We start from the raw sequence: 23,888 nt of genomic DNA, 5'->3' as shown, positions 1-23,888 counted from the left end.
CACATATGCTATACTGATATTGGTCACAGCACACATAATGCTGTGACCCATATATCAGCATAGCATATGGTATATTTCAGACATTTGTAACGAATTGATTCCCTGTGGTTCAAGGTGGGAAATCGAGGGGGATTCGTGATTCATTTATAAATGATAAGGCGGCAGGCCAATTGCTGGAAGTGTGTAATGTGTTAAGAAAAATACATTGCTATGCTTTTTAAATGCACAAAATGTATTTAGACGTGTTAAAAAAAAGATTCTTTTAACAAGTCATTTCTTCAGTTTTGTCTTTTCTATTTAATTAAAAACAACGAAACTTACAAATAATGACAACCATCAAGCATTCTGTTAAGTCCCCTTTACATGTGCAATGTCTTTTACCATTAACGTTATTATTACTAATATTTGTTCTACCCTTTAATTGTATCTGTATTTAATGAAGGCGTTAATTGCACTTATTTTTTGTAAACAAATGATACATGGTAATACATGATAAATGCATACTTGCCAACCGTATATTTTTTTGTATGGGGGTGAAGCCGTGTGCTCAAAGTCAAATATTACAAAACATGAATTATTATAAAAGATGTGTATATGCCCCCAAGGAAAAAAACCCACTTTAGAGTGTCAATTGTCTTTTTAGTTTTTCCTACTGATGAAATCATTGGGTATCAGAATAGTTAAGCAAGTTTTCTGGCTGAAAACGGTCAATTCTAGTACGGACTTAGATAGCAATCTAATTCCGTGGTCTGACCTATGAATCGAAAGGTGTTAAGGGGACGTAACTCACGAGATCTGGAAAAATAAGCTACATGTAGATATGATTCGTCATTTCACAAAGAAATAAGACTAGACCTACTGTAGGTCCATGACTTTGACTAATATTTATATGTTTCACTTTTCGAAACGTGTGGATTAATCAGTTTTTAAATATGAAATGAAAAATTGATTAACTGATTACATTTAACGTTTTAGTCAATTTTCAACCATATGTATAATCCATTCAGATATGTGGTCACAAACACTAGCTATAGACCATTGATATACCTGGTCACAAACTCTAATTTTACTATTAACTACTGAGATACCTGGTCACAATCACTAAGTATAGTTCACTGAGTTACATGTACCTAGTCACGAACGTAACAGACGCACTACCTATGGGCAACTGTGATACCTGATCACAAAAAATATAGTTCACTGAGATACCTTGACAAAAACTTACTATAGACCACTGATATACATTGAGCTACCTAGTCACAAACAACTACATTAGACTATTGACGTAACACTTCCTCAGAGATTAAGTCCAGTAAAGATATTTTTTTTTGTTTTAGATATCACGTTTGTGAGGTGTTTACATATTTGAGTTGTTGGTTTGTAAACAACTTCAAGGACCAGTACTGCTTTGATATGTTATTTGCATTCATAGCCACGCCACCGGTCATAAAAATTCAATTCATCATAATTCGGTCAATTTTTCAAATATCTAGCTGAAGTTTGGTACATATAGGTATATCAAAGTAATATGAATAACACACAGGAGCTCTGTTTCGGGATACTTTCGGTTAGTAATAAACCTATACACACCAGTAATTAACAGCAACACTTTTTATCCGGTGTTTATACACATTCTTAAACCTTGTAAATAATGAGGGTACTGAGGGTTTTTTTTATACCCAATTTTTTATAAGGTTTTCGAATGTGTATAAACATCGGATTCGATAAAAAGTGTTGATGTTATTTACTGGTGTGTATAGGTTTTTTTACTAACCGAAGTATCCTGAAACCAAGCCCCTGTAGAAAAATATCTTCTGATGTCGCGTATTTTATAGATTAATTTTAGAGGTAATATCTTAAGACGCTTCAGGATCTCTAGAGCTCTACTCACACACGTGTGTCACGCCGACGATCGTAAAAATTCAATTGATCAGAACTCGGTTATTTTATCAAACATCTAACTGAAATTTGGAATATATACCAATACAAGTCTTATGAATAACATGTCCTCTTTTGTCGCTTACTTAAGTAAGTATTTTTAAAGATATTGTGTAGCGATGCTTTCTTAACTGTACAGGTTAGTATACACACGTGCCACGCCGCCGATCGTAAAATTCAATTCATCATAACTCGGTCAATTTTTCAAATATAAAACTGAAATTTGGTATAGAGGTGTATTATAGTCATATTAACAACATATTTTCTGCTAACTTCCAATGTGATAAGAAAAGCCGAAGGAGAATGTAAATATAAATGCAAAGGTTAAACATTTTAAAAACGGAAATAAATTTGAAAGAAAAGGTCAGTTGTGCTATATATATTTCTATAGTGTAGTGGTCATCACACTCGCCACTCTGTGGTGGGAGACCCAGGTTCAAATCCTGGTGGGAAAATACTGCAAACATATATTGAATGCCTTTTGTTCGTCATAGTAACCTTTAAACCACTTCAGCTTATTTTTTGAAGAAAAGTTCCATGGTCTAATGCAAGCCAAATTTATGAATTACATGTGGTTCTAATCTGCCAGGGGTTTGAGCCCAAATGAGGTCAAATTGACTTAATTTTCAAAAGTCTTCTTATTCAGGCACAGAGATGCTAAAATCAAATACTCTTCATAGATGGAACGGTCCTGTAGGCCTATTTCAAATTTATGAATATTTTGCTACCTCTGGATCATCCTTCCTCCTTGAGAAAGGTTTAATGTTTAGGCTAAAAAAGAAATTCAACAATTCAGAGAAAAATAGGATTGGTCAGTAAGCAGGCAATTTTATTTAATTTTATTATTTTTCGTGGATCAACATATACTTACAGGGTTATTTACAGGGTTATAACAAATGAATGAAAAATGAATTTCTTTGCATTACAATTGTTATTATTCTGTCAAGAATATGGTCAGGATCCCATGACCATAACAGTGAATGCAATCTTTGCCGGACTATTAAAATGATCTTCATGGGTACAAAGTAGGTGGGAAATAACACTTTTGGGTACAAATTCAAAGTTGGTTGGAATGACTATCATGTGACTAAATTTTGATGGTTTGAAAATTAAGAACCTAGCCCTTCCCTATGGCCTGTAGGGAGGGGCCAAAGAGGGCAAATTGGCTGAAATTTCAACAATCTTCTTCTTCAGATCCAGATATGTTAGAATTATTAAACACTCTTCATGGATTGAAAGTTCCTAAGTCGCTATATCTGAAATTGTTATTTCATTACCCCCGTGTCGTTCATTCTTCCACTATATCATTTTTTCTCAAAATTGTCAGCAATGTATACCGTATATCAGACAATTATGTACCCGCTAAAAATGATATATCAATAATATATGTTGGTCACTCCCAACATGAATTTCTCTCCCAACATGAATTTCTCTCAAGTAATTCAAAAAGTCTTTTTTGATTAAATGAACTTTTGTTCTGATTTTGTTTGATTTTTACATCACTACAACAAATAACATAATTGCATTACAACTCAGGTCCATGTATCTCTTGTATAACTTGGTGAGATCACTGTTGTACATTTATCATTATTGTGTTGTCATTGCAATGGTCCTGTTTATATCTATTGCAGCATCTGGCTTCTGAAGATACTGGTACAGTGGTATCATGCTTTAGGTTCAAAATATGTTCACGATATAATGCTTTCTTACATTACAATGCAAATGATTAAATTGTTTTATCATTTGGTTATTCAAAAGGAATGAATATTGCAGCCATTGTTTCTCCAATATTGGAATATTGAGAAATTGAATGCTGGTTTAGAGTTACAAAATGGGAACCATAATTATATATAATTACTTAATATTGATTTGGAATCATCTTTCATAACTACTTAATGCTGATTTAGAATCATCTTTGAGCTAATTTTATTGTGTTTGCATGTCACCTATAGACCAGGTTAAGCTTTTAAATGAGAGATGTTGTAACATCATCAGTTCTTTATTGTTTTTCTGTGTGTACTTATAAATTACCATGCTCTTTGCTGGTTATGAAAAGATTAATACACTCATACTAACTGTGATTGCTCCTAGGGTCCTGTCACTCCAGCATGGTGACCTTATAACATTGAAATGGTTGAAATCAGTGTCATATAATGAAAAACACCTACTGGAAATCCATAGACAACTACCAATTTTTTCTGCAGGTCTGTTACCACCCAGGAATACAATCATGCTAGCCCCTTCAAGGGGTCATACATGGCCGAGATAAACAACATAATAATTAGTGAACTATACAGACCCGTACACGTTCGCTGTTCCACTTTCAGCGTACCGTTTGCGTAGCTTTTCCGTACCGTTTGCGTAGCACTTGCGTATCACTTGCGTAGCATTTCCGTAGTACTTCCGTACCATTACCGTAGCATTTCCATAGCACTTGCGTAGCGTGTCCGTAGCACTTCCGTAGCGTTTCCGTAGCACTTGCGTCTACATATTTCCATTTAAAAAGCGTTTGTGAAACGTTCGGTCGAAAATTTTACGGAATATATATTTGTCGAAACGAATTGTAAAAACCCCCATTATAAACCGCATTACGTGAAAATTACTCCAACCATCATAATATTCTGAAGGAAAACCCCCCACAAAAATGACGGTTTACACATACATGGACGTAACAGCCCTCCTCCCATGGGCCTGCTTGGTGTTCCCCACACCAGCATCTAGGCCTTAGGGGTAATTCAAATAACAGGCATACAACTGGCCATGTGGTAATGACCTGTCCCTTGTTTAAGGTATAAACAATTTTAGTGTCCGTTATAAAGGTTGTTAGGGCAACATGACCACCCGCTGACAGATACATTTCTTTCAATATGATATCTATATACCTGAGAATCTAGGCAGTGATAATGCATTGACCATTCACCTGTGGTCACATTTGATTCTGATGTGCTGTACCTGATCAAGGTCACATTCTGTGATTTCAAGTCAATTAAGTCCATGTCAATTAATCCAGTTCATTGTCTATCCATCACGTACAGCTGTATACAGGTAAATCAGTTCAAGGTAAAAACCTACAGGTAAGATACTTTGGCTGTCCCTCGATCAGCAAATGACAGCCCCAGGCACAATTTCATTTCACAAAAGTGCCTTAACCAAGGTAAACTGATATTTGGAACTTGGAATTCCTAATTTAATAATTAAAAAAGTACCTTATTATGATATTTAACTTCTCACGTAGATGATTTGTTTTAAAACTAATCTATTTTTTTAAAATAAATTATCATGAGTTCTGTTATCAGCGAGCAAGGTTGAATACTAACCCTAATATGTAACAAACTTTTCATATCAGATTATTGAAAATTATGATATTTTTCAGTAATCATTAAAAAAATCATTATGAAGATAACTTTATTGTCATCATGTGACTGAGTTCCTGAGAAAATAGAGTGTGATTCCTTGTTGTCTATAGCAGAGACGTATATATTACAATACGTCTCTGTATATAGTAAGTTTGTTAACGGAGTGCCCTCTCTGTGTGTGGTAATTATAAAGGTGTCAAAAATCAGTCAAGCGGTTCCAGGCTATTGTACCTATGAACTTACATGGTTCAATGAAAAAGATAATTGACCTTTAAACAGCTGACCAATTAGTACCACTTAGCGCCTTTAGCAAGTTACACAGTGGACAGTATATATCAGAGGCTGGGATTAACCTGGCCTAGGGTATATTTGGAAATATTATATTAGCGACAACAAGATTTATTAATTAATTAAAGAAAGGTTTATTGATATTTTTAGAGAAGAATGTGCAGAAAAAATTGAATATTCTGAAAAGCAAATTTTTATAGATATATTTACGATCATTTTGATCTACAAAACTACCTGCGTAAACCCAAACAAAAAGAATATCTGAAAGTAATAAAAAAAATATCTCCTCATAACTTAAAATCAGAAAAAAAAGATATCAAAACATTGAATCGTCAAGTGTGTAATGTTTGTAATTTAGATGATGCTGAAGATCATGTCATTCTGATTTGCGAGCAATTGTTTTGAAAACTTATTATATTAAAAAGCCAAGCATATTTTATATTGAAAGGATTATTGAGTGTGAAAAATTCAAAAGAAATAACCAACTTAGGGAAATATCAAAAATTTGCAAATTCGAGAGTAACCTAATTATAATAAATAGGTATAGTTGCACTTGAAATTGTACTGCGAGTGTGTGTAATGTTGTGTAATGTTATTTTGTATTTTTCACAGTTAATATCACAAATTTTGTTATTTTGTAACTGGTGAGTCGAACGACTCANAGTGAAAAATGATATAAATGAGTGATAAATGTATCTATTAAATAACACCCCCCCCTATCCACACCCTTTTACTTTGCTCTACTCTACCATGACTAATTGCCCTGGACCTTGATCAGGAAGCTATCGCCCTAAGCCCACACCCTCCTTGATCCACGCCTGTTTAGGTACAAACGTACATGTACAAACGGAGAAATACATATTGTAGATATATTGAAGTTTGACCTGGTCTCAGTCCCTAGGTTATCTGACATCAGACCCCTATACCCTCTGTAGTACACCCCCCTCAGGGTGTGCCAGACATTCATAGTTTCTCCTGTACCAGGATTCAGACAGGTACGATTTACCTGTAGAAAAGTCAGTATAGATACCTACATTTTTATGATCGATAAAGAAAACCTATATTCTTAATAATACTAGAGGTACATATCATGAATGTAAAAATTACATATATTTAGTACATATTATTTTTCTTAATCATAATAGTTTCCTACATGCACAAGCTTGCCTTTCAAACTGAAAAAATATATATAATAACTCCCGTAACAATATACACGTACAATGTATACTTAAACAATAATAAAATAAAAGATGTATAACAAAAAAAACTGTTTATCTGTGAATGAAATTTAATTAAAAGACATGGTATAACATGTATACATTTCAAATCTCCGATGTATGTATTTGCAAGCACATGTAAGCACATTATCGGTCTCCAAATCCTACGGAAAATCTAAAAGTGTATGGAAGTATTAAAGACGATATAAAAAATAGAAATAGAGGTACTGGATCCTTAACACAGGAGTCTGAAATTATATCATTTTTAATCATTATTAGGCTTATTAATTATTACGTTTCTCGTTAAAAAACCCGTAACAAGTTTACTTACTGTCAATATTAATTAGTATTTTATTCGGTAAGCAGGTGAAAATACTTCTGACCATAACTTATTATTATCTGTGTGCCGCGTTGATCTGTTAGCGTACATCAGGTCTTTGTGATGGATATATTACATGTACCAATATTTGATCGACCTTTATCCTCGTAGCCTACAGTGTACTGACGTTTCTTCCTATGCATTGTGGGTATGTTTGTTTCGTTTTAGATATTTTATATGCTTCGGCTTTTTATGTAAACCCGTTCTTGTCACCACAAACGAATCACCGTTTGTAAGCGTCATCCGTAGCACTTCTGTACCGTTTGCGTAACACTTCCGTACCGTTTGCGTAGCACTTGCGTACAATTTCCGTACCATTTGCGTAGCATTTCCGTACCGTTTGCGTAGCACTTCCGTACCGTTTGCGTCCTAGGTGGAACAGCGAACGTGTACGGGTCTGTAGTTTGAAGGTTATTTCGAAAAAACAAATACAAGCCCAATTTATGTTTCAAAGTAAACATTGACCTTTTCTAATAGCCTAGGGCATTGGGTTTGGCAATTTAGTCAAACATATAGATTTTCATGAACTGACCTCACTGACCTCACTGTGTCCTATATGATTTGACATTTGACATTTAACTTTTGTAAAGTTGGACTGGGGCATATCTTCTTTATTATTTAACCTGGAGTAACCAGATTTAGTGTACAAGGACATCTTTGGATGGTAGAGTGCACGATTTAGGTCACTGTGACGTATGACTTGACCTTTGACCTTTACTTTTGAAAATATTTGTACGGGGCATATGCTATGTCACATGGAGTAACCAGATTTTGTGAACAAGAAAATCTTGGGATGGCGGAGTGAAGTAGGTCACTATGACCTCACTGTGACCTATATGCTTCCTGACATAGGTGTACTGTTTGCGTATAGAAATTCTTACCGGTGGCAATGGGGTCTATATGGATTGCCTTGCTATACTTTGCCTTGTTAATAAATATCTTCTATGCTCAGTAGATCACATTTCTTTAATTTTAATTTTGTCTTGAAAAAATTTTGCCCTAAAGGAATAAGGCAATATATTGACAAGGGTGTTAAAATAATAGTAAATAAGTATTATAACAACAAAAAGGCCTACATGGAATATCTGATAATTTTTTCTTAATTAAAATACAATTTTTTTAAACTACCAATCAATTCTTTTTCATAGAAGAATATTCAGCTCACGTATGTCCTAAGGAGGGATTGTGTTCGTTTTGTTACCCTAAAGTTCTTCGCTGGGGCGCTGCAGGCGTCTGAGATCTACACTATCATCACAAAGGTTACTGAACTATGTGTGCTCGCTTATAGACAGTGCCTATTTCATATTATGTTAAGTGAACCAACATAGCGCCTATACAAACGTGTTATGAAACGAAATCAAATGTTTGTATAACACATGGTTTGCTAATTAACTTGAGTAACATGAGTCTTTGTTGCATCATGTTCGTACATATCATTACCGATTAACTAATGACCTCTTTTGACAAGTAACACATTATAGAACATAAATTTATTTTAATAAACATTATATAAACATTACGAATGTAAGTTTTCCAATGAGGACACGAGAAGTAATGACATCTTTAACTTGCTAATTTGCAAAATCTGAAAACGTGAACGAACATACGGAAAGGACCTTCTGGATAGAAGCATCTTGTTGAAAAACTCCTTGACCAGAGATAATTAAGTCCACAGTTAGTAACATACTAATTGTCATTATTACCAGATTTCATCAGTAATGTTATTGTATTTACACTGATAAATGGTAACTTCACTGTGACTTTGTTAAACAAAAGTATACAAATTTCAAATAGTTTAGAGTCAATTGGGATTCTGATTGAAAGTGGTATCCAAATAAATAGCGTCGTACGGCACTTAAATCATGAAAGTTTTGTTTTGGTTATTAATGTTACATTTAAATTGTCCATGCAACGATACTCAACAGCCAATGGAGCTTATATTCAGCTTATATTCAGTTCAATTGTCATAAAAGTATCACCAAGTGAAAATGGCATACATAAAAGTACCACTTGTATTGCATGACTGTGTCTTTTGCCGTTTTCCCACATTTGTCCTTTTTGGGTACAGTGCAATCAACACTTTGTTTTCTGTCATATTTACTTTTATTCCAATTTTGATTTCTGTGTGTAGACGCTTTCATATTGTCGTTGAATATTTCATTTGATGCATCTGAATTAACATTTACTTATTATGATGGTTAGAACTACCCTGGTTTTTATCATTATTTTTATCAAGTGTAATTTTTGCGATTTATGCATTTTTCGATTTCACTCATTTCAATGAATTAACGTTGCATTTCTCGATTTCACTTTGTGATTAACATTCTACTCAATAAGCAACACAAACATAATATTATTGGGATAGAAAATGCAGCTATTGATCAATAAAACTTACGAATGTGCAAATAACTAACATTGATATCGCTTAATGCAGATGTGCATGTTTTGTGAATACTAAAGCTCCACATGAAGGGTTCTGTGCACACCACGATAATGGCGTTGTTATGTCAGCTGAATTACAGGTTTATAGACAAATATCTGTGTCAGCTTTCAACAAAAAACAGTTTTATTTTGCCCAACCGTCACATGTTATATTGGCTTTTATAAGTTGATGACATAAGTTTAATGAATAAATGACATCGGGTGTTTGTACATTTTACAGCCTCCATCAAAATATCAAAATATCAATCCAAAATTCAAACGAATTAAACTTTACTTATAAACTTTAAAACTAAAACATGTCGGCTACATTTGCATATTTGGAAAGTGTGATTGAGGAATGTGGCGAAACTTCAAGATTTCAACGGATTATGTTTTCCATTATGATGTACAGTAAAGTTGCTGCAACATGGACTATGATGATGATGACATTTGTTGTAGCAATTCCTGATTTCTAGTGTCGATATAGTAATAATAATAATAAATTTATAATAATAATAATACACAACATTTGATATAGCGCTCTATTTAGCTAACCTAAGCCACTCTAAAGCATTTTACAGTACATGGATTTACAATTAATACAATCAATACAATTTGCATATACATTAATCAATACAATGCTTGAAGAATTCGCAAGAGCTGCCTTATGCTTAGCAGGCGCTAACTACTAGTCCTATGCCACCTGGTTAATATCTCCCTATGTGTGTATATCCACCCCAGATCATATTATACTCCACCTGGGTTGTTATAGAGTTGATATACAAACTATTCAAACCCAATCAATAGATATGTACAATTTATTATATAGATGGACAGTGTGATCCTCCAGAAAATGTAACCGTTCGGAATTACCAAAAGTGTAAGTTTTCCGAAAATAGGAATACTGTTGTTTTTGAGGTAGGTTTCATTTTCAGAAGTTAAACTTTAATTATTAGAGAATAGATGGTCATTCTTTAAAGCAGGAATATTTAGATTTCCGTTTTAATGTCGTATTAGGTATTTTGGTACTTGTACACGCTTCAGCATGCATCCTTGTTTCTTTTGAAGTAATGAAACTTGTTTGGTTTAGGACTAACCAGATGTTACGACTAATCTGTGTGTGCGCCGTCATCAGTATTAAAGCGAAGCGAATGAGAGAGCCGTCTTGAGTAGTATATCCCTCCAAAACATCGCGTGCGGGATTTGCCATTGACCCATCATGGATGTTTGTTCGAGAAGGACGTGAAACTTGTGCACAAAATCTGTACATTATGTACATTATCCGCATGTGAAAAGCAGATTTTGCACCCATTTACAAGTTTCACTAAAGATCAGTGGAGAATATACGTTATACACTAAGTTTAAAACTTGTATGACAATAAGTTTTCAGGTAATAATTTAGAAAAGCAAAATTCTACTTTAAGCAATGGTGACCTTAACCTAAAACTGACCGTCCCTTCTATCCAAATGCTTATTCACAATCACTGGAGTACCCAATACACAAAGTTTGAACTTTGTATGGTAAATACAAGTTTAGTTATTTTCAGGACAAACGCGAGGAAGCAAAAGTCTAACTTTTCGCAACGGTGACTCGACCTATGGCAGACCACATCAAAATAATTAGGAATTCCTGCATCCACTAATTCAACCAACCTCGATATCCGCTTTACGCTCACTTTCGCTCTGTGCACCTCTGGAATATGTCATGGCAAAATTGAAGGCTTAGTGTGCAGCACCCTATGGATGAGTCGAGAAGACTAGTTTGGTCCTTTGGTGTATATCAAAAGAATCTCGCGGTCGCGTGACGGTAAACAATTACACGCTTTGAAGTCGGGCGTCGCTCCTTTGTAATCTTCAAAGGACACGTATCAGTCTAGTGACTGGTCAGGTTTTTTTTACATGACACGAATTAAATAGCTAGCCGCGTGCCTTCATTTTTTGCTATGACATATTTCAGGTATGCAGAGAGCGAAAGCGTGCGTAACACCTGGATATCGTAATCACCCTACTCATCAAGTTTTAACTTTATATTTTCTTTTGTTCTCAAGTTATCATCACAAGTAGAATTTCATTTTTTGCACTGGTGACCTTGTCCTCCGGCGGACCCAACCATAATCGAAAGGCCCATTTGCAATCACATCGGGAGCCGAAGACAAGACCTGCAGACAACCCTAAGCAAGCAGAAATCTATTTTTAGCAATGGAGTTCGTCGCATCTACTAAAGCAAAGCACACACATACACTTTGTATGATCATTTGTTCTGCAGTTATCATTTGTATTGGCAGACTTGACCTCTTGGGCGCCGTATCCAAAATAAATAGGATTATATGCATTTACACGAGCAATCCAAACAAAATGTTTGAACGTTGTTATGATAATTCGTTCACAAGTAATCATCCGGACAAGCCCAACCTAGCACCATTTTATCGTTTCTTTGACAGGTGTTACAACCGAGAAATAGGAGAGGGAAACACTGCCTTCTGACAGGCTTACTTTTCTAGCGATGCGGTATAACACCGACATTCGCTCACTACATGTAGTTCAGCAACGTCGAACGTGGTCAGTAGCTGAATGTTGCACAAATGCACGCAATGTGATACATGGAAAAAAGCATTTTCAATTCAATGAACATTAAGAATTTGACACCAGTTTGTGATAGATGTAGACTGCTTACAGACAACCAAGGTTTCTATAAATGCTGGTTGATATTGAAAAGTTTTATGATCTTTATCATTATCTCATTAGAAATATTCCATTTCCTTTTATGACACCAGTATCAATATCTATAAGTATCCTTGTCATTGCCTGAGTCGCGGGTTGAGGACGTGACATAGCTTAGCTCTCACAAAGATTTACATGGCGGGTTTCTCCGATTAAGCAGAATACACCTTCATTACCGGAACATGTCTGGCCGTATTCCCCTTGTACTTATGAAGGTTTTTATGTTAATCTTTCCATATTCATATGTTAAAAAATAGTTAACAACGTCATAAGCAAATTACAAAATCAAAACATGTTCCATTGAAATTGCTTTTTATTTTCTTTGCTACCTTTTTAATATACCTGTAGGTTTTATCCAAGAATACTTGAATTCGTGATTTAGAGGATGTTATCTTTATATTGAAAGCAGTTATCTCTAGAGGGACCGCAGAACCAAATAATTTTCCATAGATGATAATGTTAACGTTTACCAATGTCCTGGTTAAATGGGGTTGTCCACACTGGTTCACCTGTCGTCATTTTGGAGAATGTCATAGCACACACCTGTAAAAAAAAACATTTAAAATTCTACTAACTTGAACTCTTTTTATATGGGGGCCGCCATTTTGTATTTAATTCGGCACCAAAAATTGACCAAATTACACACTAAATAAAATCCCCCAGACAAAAACAGACTTGGGATTTATTTATTTTTTTATACATTTTACATCTTTTATATTGCTCAACCCACGCATACAGCTTTAGAAATTTCTGCCACCTAAATATCTAACCAGCGGGCCCCGAGGAATTAACTTTCCTATCAAATCTTCTGCCCAAAAGGGAAAAACTTTCCGTATCAAATGACTAAAAAATCGTCCTTAAACGTTATCATTGTAAATTGACAGTAGCGACCACACCCATATTGTTGACATATCAGTATTCAATTCGAATTGCGTTTGTTTCATGAACGTGACTAGCATATTTCTTTCACATAATCAAGCAAATAATACGCTAACATTGTATTGAAATCTACAAGTCCTCTTAAAATGTACAGTCAGCGGTTAACATTTTAGGAACATTTTAGGATATCTTTATACATTACATGTTATCGTAGGTTATACAATTCGCTTTGCTGATATGACAACTGTTGTCTTTTTCTCTTCATAGAGAATAATAAAATCGACATTGAGTTATGTTGTCATTTAAAATTAGTGAATAAAATATATGTTATATCAAGCCAAAACGTATTTTTGTTTATAACAAAAGTGATTTGTTTTATATTCCGCTGTGTTGTCGCATTTTCTCCATTTCATCTACCATTTAAACACTAGACTGACGGGTATTGCCAAAATAAACTTACAAACTTACAATAAATTATATATTCCACTTTCTTTACACTAATCTGACCTCTTGATGCCTTAATAACGTAAATTCATTTGAAGACGAGCTAGTTTCAGTGTAAGAATTTTAATTGGTATTCAGATTGTCATGGGTCTGTATTACATATGTCTCCTTTTTATGGTCTACAGCTCAAATACTATACCATTAAAACCGTAATACCCGAGCTAGAAATGTTTATTAAGAATTACGTAAATCGTATAAAGATATGTATCACAACCAGTAAGTGTTTATGTTTAACGTTTCGGTCACTGGAACGATACATATACTGTCACCTTCATTAGAAAAGTGACCAGCGAAGTTTACACGTATGTACACAAGGGTTTTAAATACATACACTTTACTGGTTAATTGTGTGATGAATGTGATAGGGTACTATAAAGGTGGAAGAAAATAAATTAATGCAAAGAGTGTTGAAATCAGATTTCAAATGTAAATGCCAGGTAATAGAACAGCGTTGGTACATGCCAGGTGGTAAACCCTTTTCAATTATAAAAAAATGACGTGACATCGCATCTAGAATAGCATATTTGTTTTGTGGTAAAACAAAGCCTGATCCAGATTTCGCACAATAAACATTTTGCTTTGCCACAATATCTTATATTCCCGAATCGTTACCCGTTTACCTTGAAGACAGCACACAACAGAAAAGAAGAAAAATATTCGTGCGTCTTTTAGCCGGCCTCAAAGAATCGCTACTTAATTCAACCGAACACCACTAAACTCAAGGTATAGAAGATGTCGTCAACAAGTGCGTATCTGGAAGGTCTAATTGAGGAATGTGGCGGATTTTCACGATTTCAATGGATTATGTTTTCGTTGATGATGTATAATAAAGTCGCCATCACCTGGAATATGATGATAATGACATTTGATGGAGCAATTCCTGACTGGCAGTGTGGATTTACAAACTATTCAAACCCTGGTACGACCCCATCCATAGATATGAACGACCTATATTATACAGAAGGGCAGTGTTATCCTCCACAAAATGTTACCGTTCAGAATTGCCAGGAGTACAAATTTTCTGATAGTATGAATACTATTGTGAGTGAGGTAAGAAATTATGATATGCCAATATCATCAGCTTTTAGGTCATTTTGTCGACTGTTGCCTGTCTTGGAAAGACCACATTGATAACATATCGAAGAAAATTTCGAAAAAGATAGGTGTTCTGAAAAGGTTACGACCTTTCATGTCTAATGATGTTCTCAGTAAAGGATATCAAAGTATAGTTTTTCCACATTTTATCTATTGTTCTGTAGTCTGGAGTGAGGCTAGTAACAAATCATATATTCATAAAATCTCCGAACTTCAGAAAAGAGCAGCTAGAGTTATGTTAAATATGAGAGACGTTTTTACCCCTTCCATTTTGCTTTTTAAACAGTTAAATTGGCTGCCAATAGAAGATTATTTTATTTTTAGGAAAGCAGTTCTGGCTTACAAAATTGTACATAGGGATACTCCAAGTGTTTTAAGTAATATGTTTACCTATGTTAAGGATATCAGTTTTAGAAATACAAGGTCATCAGTTTCCAACAAGATTTATATTCCCACTGCTAGAACTAATTATATTAAACGTTCATTTGTGTACACATGTTCTGTTTTATTGAATGGATTGAATGAAAATATTAGAAATGCGTGTAGTGTTGCTGCTTTTAAACGCAAATACCTACAGGATTTCTTCCCAAAACTTCAGTTTGGTACTTACTTTATGATATAACAATAAATAAGTATTGTATCTGTGTTTAATATACATGTATTGTAATCTGCAAATGTCTTTCATGTAGTTTATGTGTATTTTTCTGTGATATCTGTAAATATATTGATGCAGGGCCATATTGTAAATTAGACATGTCTAAATATGTATCCCTGGATAAACAAAAGATATTATTATTACTATTAATTATCTTCTTTAGTTTTATTAATCATAAGAAATGAGGAGTGTGTTTACCGTAAAATAAATTGTCACATTTAACCCAACCAGGTGTGTTCATACAAATAATTTGCTAAAAATGAAGCGAAAAATTTGACAGGGAAGTAACAATATACAACTTCTTTAAAAGTGTTTGTTCTGCCCCATATTTGTGACGGAATTTGGAAACTTGTACGAATTATGTTTTATTTTGGAAATTGTTAAATGTACTTGTGTGTATTATATGTGTAATTATACATGAACGGTTTTTTACCGTTTTCGTTTGTTCTTTTATACTCATAGACAAGGACGGTATTGAATGAATTGAATTATCATGTTTTATAAGAAATAAAAATAAAAATGCGATATATTAGATATTTGTTTTAATAAGTAGAAAAATAAAAGTAGCATACGTTTGTTTCAGTGTCCAAATGATTATTATTACAAATATGATATATTTTTCATTATTTTGCAATTCACGTCAGCTGCCATGTTTCAATATTCCACACTTTGTATGGTTATGATTGGTCGAAATTTAAATACGGTGCGAGTTCGAAATAGGTATGCAAATGTAATATGTGATGTAAAATTTGCAGCCACATGGGGAATTTCGGTGATTTACGTACCCCCTCCCACTATACAATTACAACTTGACATTTTTTTTCTAATTGCAGTGGACGCTGATATGCGACAAAGACTGGGTAGCCTCTTCTATCACGACAATTCAGATGGCCACAATACTGGTCAGTTGTATAGCCTCTGGCCACCTCGCAGACCTTATTGGTCGGAAACCGACTTACTTTCTGTCTTTGGCAGTAATAACTGTTCTAAACATTGCAGCTGGATTTTCAACATCATGGAAAATGTTTGCAGTATTTCGTGTTCTGTTGATCTTTTGTCTCGGTGCGGCCATGACTGTTTTCTATAATTACCTGATAGAGTTCATTCCAGCTAAAAGAAGATCAGTTGCCATAGCATTTCCAGTATGGTCAATCTGGACCTGTGCGCTGGCGTTCGTGGCTATGTGGCTACATGATTGGAGGTACTTGCAATTCTCTACAGCTGTACTTATCCTACCGTGTGTATTTATGTGGTGGTAAGTGTTCATCAATCGAGTCTATATTTCTTTCCTAGCTCATCTCATATTCCGTCTTTGCGTATTGCAGAGTTATCTTCAATTGAGAGCAGGTATTGATTGTTACGTCATTTGTTTGTGAGAGTAACGTCATCAATTTTTGAGAAAACGACGTAATTTTCTCACACAAACCAATGACGTAACAATCAATACCTGATCTCAAGAGAAGATAACTCTTCAATACGCAAAGACGGAATAGGGTTTTTAATCAAATCGTGAAATATAACTATCATTTTTATTATGATTCTTTTTCTTTCTGTAATTCTCTTTTTTCTGTTATAGTCTTTTAGTCTCCTAACCTTTTGATTTGTAGTAGATGTTTTATAATCTTTCACTTATGTTGTAAATCATTTTCCAAATGATAAAAAAAAATCCAATATGGCCGCCATGACATAATATGGAGAAATCTTACAATGGCGATAACGCAAAAACCTATTGATTATACAGCATTCATGCCAATATATAATCTGTAGGTTTTGTTTTTGGAATATCTCTCTTTTTTATTTTATTTGTAAAGGTTTTTCTGTAATGTTCACCGTTTAAGTCATACGAAATTTAAATTTGAATATTTGCTTTGGTGTCTTAAAACACCGACATCAAGCTACAATATACAACTTCTTTATCTGAATTTCAAGCTTTTTACTTGATCCCGAATCCAAGATATGATATGATGTGATAAAAATGGCGATGAAACGCTACTATTTATAGCACTATAGATGTCTTAATATAGTCGCGTAGCTACAGTTTCACTACAATCACTCTGTTGATTAACAGGGTTCTTCCAGAGAGTTTCCGCTATCTCGTCATCCATGACCGACTAGATGAAGCAAAGGAAGTCGTCTGCAAAATAGCGCGAATCAATGGTAAACCGGAACCGGATATGAGTAAGATGAGTTACCTTGTGAAAGAAGACTTTAAAGTCGACGCAGATCGGAAATACACGATTTTGGACGTAGCCAAGTCCAAACAGCTAAGGAAGTATACGTGTCTGCTAAGCATTGTATGGTATGTCAATTATGCAACGTCATATAATTTGTATTAGAAGTAATGTTTTTCGGCACATTTAAAGTGAAGTTAATATCATAAAAGACTCACACAATTAAGTCTTTTATTATATGTTATTACTGAGCTTTTGAGCTATTAGGTTTAGCATTGGAAGTTCAACACTAGTAACTACTGTCTATATTCATAAATACACACCTGACAAAGGCTTCAAAAGCATTTTTGGCGGTTTAATGGCAGTTAAGAGCTCTATTGCAGCTGCTTTTGACAACCGAAAGTTTACAAACCAAACAGGTGAAATGGGACTTTTGACCCCATATCAATCCGCCATCACATAATAAAATCTACTAAAATTATACATTTTTCTAAATTTAAATATCTATAGATTTAATTACATGTAAAATATTATACATTTGAATTACTCAAGTGCACTGTCCTTAAACGGATTTGTTTTAGGTAGGGATTACAATCGTATGAAACACTTGTTGATTGACTGATTAAGTTGTGTGAGTCCATAATGATAAACGGATATGAACTCCAGTAAAACCTTAATATAGATCGTTATATACATATACCTCCATATAATGCCGCCACTATATTTGCCCCTCGGTTATTGTTATATACTAAAATACCGATATGAATATATTTGCCACACCATTTAAGGCAAATATTTCAATATTTTTTGATTTTTAAATTATATCAACTTGCAGTATAAAAAGTTAACAGATTAAACAGTTCTGACGGTAATATTACCCGAGATTAATTTTGAAAAAAAAGACATTTTTGTGCATCAGAAATATTGTTCATATCTAATTAATTATGTATTATTTTTAAATTAATTTAATATCCGATTAACCGACCATTGCATATTAACTGTGCTACTTAAGGTACTGTTTATGACAACATGTTGACTTTTTTGTATTTGTCCCGTTAGGATGTCCTGTGGGTATGGCTACTATGCCATTTCCTTTGGTGTTCAGAGTCTTTCCGGGAGCTTATACCTCAACATGTTTCTGTTAAGTGTAGTAGAAATTCCTGCACAGGCCTCCTCATACTACCTCACCAATAGGTACGTTTTTCATTCATGTTAACGTTGTATATCCTTAAGTATTTGTACCGTTAAACACGCACACTAACACGAAGTGTGAATAAAGAAGACTTACATGCTACAAAATACCTGACAATAAATAACCAGGTAGCATGCACGTTCTTTGTGTTTAGTCAACCGTGATGAGATATATTAAAGGTGGGGTCAACGCCTATGGAGATTTAACATTAGCGTCGGCCCCCGCTTTGAATTTAAAAACAAAATAACTACAAAAAGGTTTGGGTATAGGAAGCTTAAATAAGGAACCGTTAGTTTCAGAATTCATTTTATGATAAATGGGACCTTATTGACTTACACCTGTGTGGGTGTTTAAGGTGCGATAACACAATTCTTCCTAGAGCATTTAATTAAAATAATTACCATAAAATTATATCATCATCGTGTGCAACATATTCCAACTTTCATTTTGATACCGAATATTACACTATTTCAAGAAAGAATTGCTAATGAGAAAATTTCCATTTTCGACACGTTAATTTGCATAGTTCTAAAACCAGTCTATATTTCATAATTGCTTAAAAGTTGTCTACCAACAATATCTTTCAACATCAGGAATTTCAAGAAAATTGACAACCGGTAAATTTGTCATATAACACTTTTGATTTAAAAAAAGGAAATACATAACTTTCTTTCCATTTTTCCTTTAACTTGTGTTTCTTCATGACCAAAAGTCCTTTGGTCTTGATATTTGGCGAGTAGGTTGTTCATGTGAATTGATTTAAATGTTGTAAACGGTGATGACCTTGATCTTCGCTCAAGGTCACAAAAACAAAATGTGCTGAAAACATGTTTTGTATGTGGAGTCAGACAAGGATACCTTTCCTTGCTTAATTTGTTTACGATATAAAATAATGTAATATTCCTCCATATTTTGTTTAATGAATGGGCAATAGGCCAAATAAAATAATAAATAGAGCAGTAAGCCAAAGACTAACTAATACCCCTACTCATATATAACCCAGAATGTAAGCTAAAGGCTAGATAAGGCAAATCATTACAATATATAGTTCACCCCACCCCCCTCCCAGTAAAATATTTAAGAATATATGTCACTGACATACTTCCTGTACTCCCTCCCCATGCCAAAACATACTTCCATACCAAATCTTGTTAGCCCCGATGAACCAATTTTGCTTAAGTTGTCCTAGTAGTTAAGGAAGAGTTGTCAAGATTTTGAACAAAGGGCCATAACTCCTTAAAAAGGGACGAAATGAAACAAGTACGACATCAGAGGGTAATTACCATATCTGTAAACATTCATTGAAATTAAGTATTCCGTTTTCTTTTTGTTTTTCATTTCGTAATATGCATCAATCGACCCTTCCAAATTGTTCATATGAGTGCGTTTTATCACACAGCGGGGAAATCGGCTATTAAATTGCTGTTTAAAACATCAATTGGTTAATTTGGGGCTTGCATTGAGGTGCAGAGTTTTTTCTAGTGCGCATGCCTAGATGCCCTACCATAGCAACACAGATGCGTTGCTCTGCAGATATAACCAACATATGGTGTTTTAGGACATGTATGGGTGGATTGGTAGAGTGGTTAACACTACGGCCTTTCACGCAGGCGGCTGGGGTTCGATCCCCGAAGTCGTCGTTAGCATGGATATTCAAAGAAAGCGTTTTTCTTCTGTCAACATAGCTCCAACAACCCACGTGGAGTATACAATGGTATTGGATGGATGTTGCTGTATCTGTGCTGTAGCATTCAATTGAGGAGGCACTATAAATGATGCCGTTGGTAGCACGGTCCCACAACAAACAGAACACATTACATATCCAGCACACACGCAGGCATATACACATAGGGAGATATTAGCCAGGTGGCATAGGACTAGTAGTAAGCGTCAAAACAAAATCACTTTGGGCTTACTTCATTTATTCAAGATTACGAATATAACAAGTTATTCGAAATCACTGATGGGGCCGGAAATAAAGAGGTATGTACGATGTGCGGACGGTACCTTTTGGTGCGTTGTGGGATCACACAACTTTAATTATGCATTATATATTATTAGTATATCTGTCAATTATCATTTGTTTGATGAGGGGCTTTCTGTCTAAGCAAAAGCTACAGTCCTAACAATGGCTACTGTCCTAGCATCGGCTACTGTCCTAGTTTCAGCTGTTGTCATATGAAGACATTGTCTACAGTTGATAAGCAAACTCTCCGAAATATCATAACCTTCAATCATATTTATGGACAATAGTTATATATATTTTTTTTTTAAGAACTTAATATCTACATTATAACCTTATTTTGTATTACCGTACCAACGAGTACTCTTGTATAATCCTTTTCCTATGCGACGGTAATGCTTTTGATTTTTATTCAAAAGAATATGCAACTTTGTTCACTGATTCAGTATTTGTGTCAAGTCTTCGTAATCTCTTTTATAGATTTGGCAGAAAACGGATGGCAATTGTTTCGCTATTGGCGGCTGGAATTACCGGCTTTATCGTAGCAGCTCTACAAATATCTGGTAATAATTTCTACTCGTACTAATGAAACCGTTTTCAAGGTCAAACTAATATTCGATGCTTTAAAAAAATAATTAAATTTTACATTTTGTCTCATTTATTTGGAGACAGACTTGAAGCCAGGGCCCGTAATCATGAAACTGTTATCATGCTCAAGCATGGATTCTGTGCTCAAACCTACTTTCTTGTAACTCACTTAAATAATCTTAAACGATCAAAACGTCATATGTGAAAATTGAAAACGTATTTGGCTTTGAGTCTCTTCAATTCTTTTCAAAATCATTGTCAAAATAAGAGTTGTTTATTAATTTATAACTAAAACAAGAAATTAGGCTTGAGCAGAAAATCCATGCTTGAGCATGAGATCGCTTTCATGAATACGGGCCCTGGTATTGTTTTAAAAACATTGTTGTCAAGTTACTTGAAAATTGATTTGGGCTTAAAATGAATCATGAGAATAAAAATGGTTTGAAGTGTGCATCACAAATATCCTATTGTTACTTTATGAAAACAGAAACATATTTGACACATGTATAATTGTTTTAATTACAAAAAAACCCACCGTACATATACAAAGCTTTTCAACACAGAAAAAAATATAATTGTTGCTACATGAAAATAGCATTACATTATGAAAAAGTTAGTATTTGTCATATTTTTAGATTTGGAAATGAAGGACTCCCTGATCAATGGCTTTGCCTTAGCTTCGAAAATGAGTGTTATTGTTGCCTGGGCGACGCTGTTCATGTTGTCGACGGAGTCATACCCTACTGTCGTTAGGTAGGTTAGATTGAAATTAAGGCTTTAAGTTAAAACTTTAAACGTTGATATTTTGCATTTTCAATTTTCTCTGCATTGCCACAATTTCTAAAAATGTGATAAAGATCATTGTCATGCATGAACCAGCATAAGGTCTATTCTGGGGATCGTGAGAGTCATACATTTCTGATGTTATACTTAATATAATGTATCAATAGAAATAAATAGCAGAATTTAAGTAGGGTTTCGTGCCCATGAAAAGATATGGCAGTATTAAGCTTCGAACGATTATCCTTTCAATACTTTTTGTTATTATTATGAATGCAGATGTATATAATTATATAAGCTACTAGGTGCTTAATTATATACACAAATAAAGACTTTCCCTTTAAAACCGGCATGTATAGCAATTGTTTAAAGTACAATTTTACTTAAATATTGCAGGAACATAGGAATTGGAATGCTGAACTCTTTTGCAAGAGTTGGTGGTTTGATAGCACCTCAATTGGTATATGTTGTAGGTCCTAATAGTAACTATATCTTTATAACCATATTTGCGGTTTACAAAAAAACCATACACCCTATAATATGGATTGTTTTAACAAGCTATATATACAGTGATATTCAGTTTTTGTTTAATATTACGTAAAGGATTTCCAATGTAAAATCAATACATATCCCAAGAGAAAAATAAATTCATACATTAAATGTGTTATTTTAACTTACAGAGCAACCATCTTCCAGGAGCCATGTACTTCGTTTTTGGTGGATTGATGGTCCTTTCATCATTTAGTCTGATTTTTATGCAAGAAACAAACAAAAAGCCTATGGAAGATGGCATAGCAACAGAGAAGAAAGGGGGAGAAGAAATGCAGAGTTTACAAATCGAAACAAGCATTTGACATGATTTATTTACGTCTGTTATGTAATGAATGTAATAAAATCGTATAATTTGAGTTGAACATATGTCTGGAATTGTTTCGGTTATATTGAATAGTTATATGTATATCGCGTGTTGAAATGTTTTATTCGTTAATCACACTTTGTTTATTATAATCAAAAACATTGTTCAAACTATCAATGTAATGTATACGGCTAATTATTTAGAAATCAAACCTTTCTATATATACAAATATATTTACATTAATTATTAAATTTGTCGATTTTGAAAATGTGCAAGTATTTTTCTCATTTTGTAACACAGGTTAATGTCGACTTTGTTGTCATTAGACTTTGAAATAATTAAACCTGTCGTCATTATTGTCAACATTTGATTAAACTGAAAACAGTTCACGTAAAAATACTTCTTCTATAATTGTGTAAGGAGGATTTGCACGTGGTCATTACTCTTATGTTTGTGACGTCATGGTTAACATTTCCCATTTCACTTCATAAATAATTAACGTGAAAGATGCCCCATGCTGACATTGCAACTTCAAAATACTTACAAATGTGAAAATGTACAAGTATGGTTAAATGATACTTATGTTAATTTGTTACATGCTTCATAATCAATTATTTCAACACTAGCTACGGGAAGAAGGCCTACCTAACCTTGTCGGTTTGAGCTTTGTAAAACTCATATCGTCGGTACAGCAGACGAAAGAACGTGTCACTCTGGGGAAAATGGTGCAGTTAACTCATTTAAACTGTTTACTAACAAGACAAACATTATCAAACAAAATACAACAAACAGGAGATATTGCACATGTGGTAAAGTTCAGTTTGGTTTATGTATGGGGAGGCAACTCAAACGACAAAGGCTAATTGGGAAATGAGGATTTAGTTT

The 23,888-nt window shown here is 34.1% G+C and overlaps 1 protein-coding gene across 1 annotated transcript; it reads left to right on the top strand.

Moving 5' to 3' along the window:
- The first annotated feature begins 14,435 nt into the window (after positions 1-14,435).
- Positions 14,436-23,001, top strand: LOC110465246 (solute carrier family 22 member 6-A-like). Its single transcript, XM_021520951.1, has 8 exons — positions 14,436-14,753; positions 16,287-16,708; positions 17,522-17,752; positions 18,684-18,818; positions 21,260-21,342; positions 22,003-22,120; positions 22,544-22,616; positions 22,828-23,001. The coding sequence occupies exons 1-8, from the start codon at positions 14,436-14,438 to the stop codon at positions 22,999-23,001; spliced, it is 1,554 nt and encodes a 517-aa protein (XP_021376626.1).
- The last annotated feature ends 887 nt before the right edge of the window (positions 23,002-23,888 follow it).

The sequence above is a fragment of the Mizuhopecten yessoensis genome, unplaced genomic scaffold (assembly GCF_002113885.1).
Source record: "Mizuhopecten yessoensis strain PY_sf001 unplaced genomic scaffold, ASM211388v2 scaffold11067, whole genome shotgun sequence".
NCBI lineage: Eukaryota > Metazoa > Mollusca > Bivalvia > Pectinida > Pectinidae > Mizuhopecten > Mizuhopecten yessoensis.
This window is presented reverse-complemented; position numbering and strand designations above follow the sequence as displayed.

What these genes read in the sequence shown, in the direction of transcription:
- LOC110465246 (XM_021520951.1), top strand. Translation starts at nt 14,436, where the DNA reads ATGTCGTCAACAAGTGCGTATCTGGAAGGTCTAATTGAGGAATGTGGC. An exon ending in TGTCTGCTAAGCATTGTATG is followed by an intron (nt 17,753 to 18,683) that starts GTATGTCAATTA and finishes TTGTCCCGTTAG; the next exon opens with GATGTCCTGTGGGTATGGCT. An exon ending in TCATACTACCTCACCAATAG is followed by an intron (nt 18,819 to 21,259) that starts GTACGTTTTTCA and finishes TCTCTTTTATAG; the next exon opens with ATTTGGCAGAAAACGGATGG.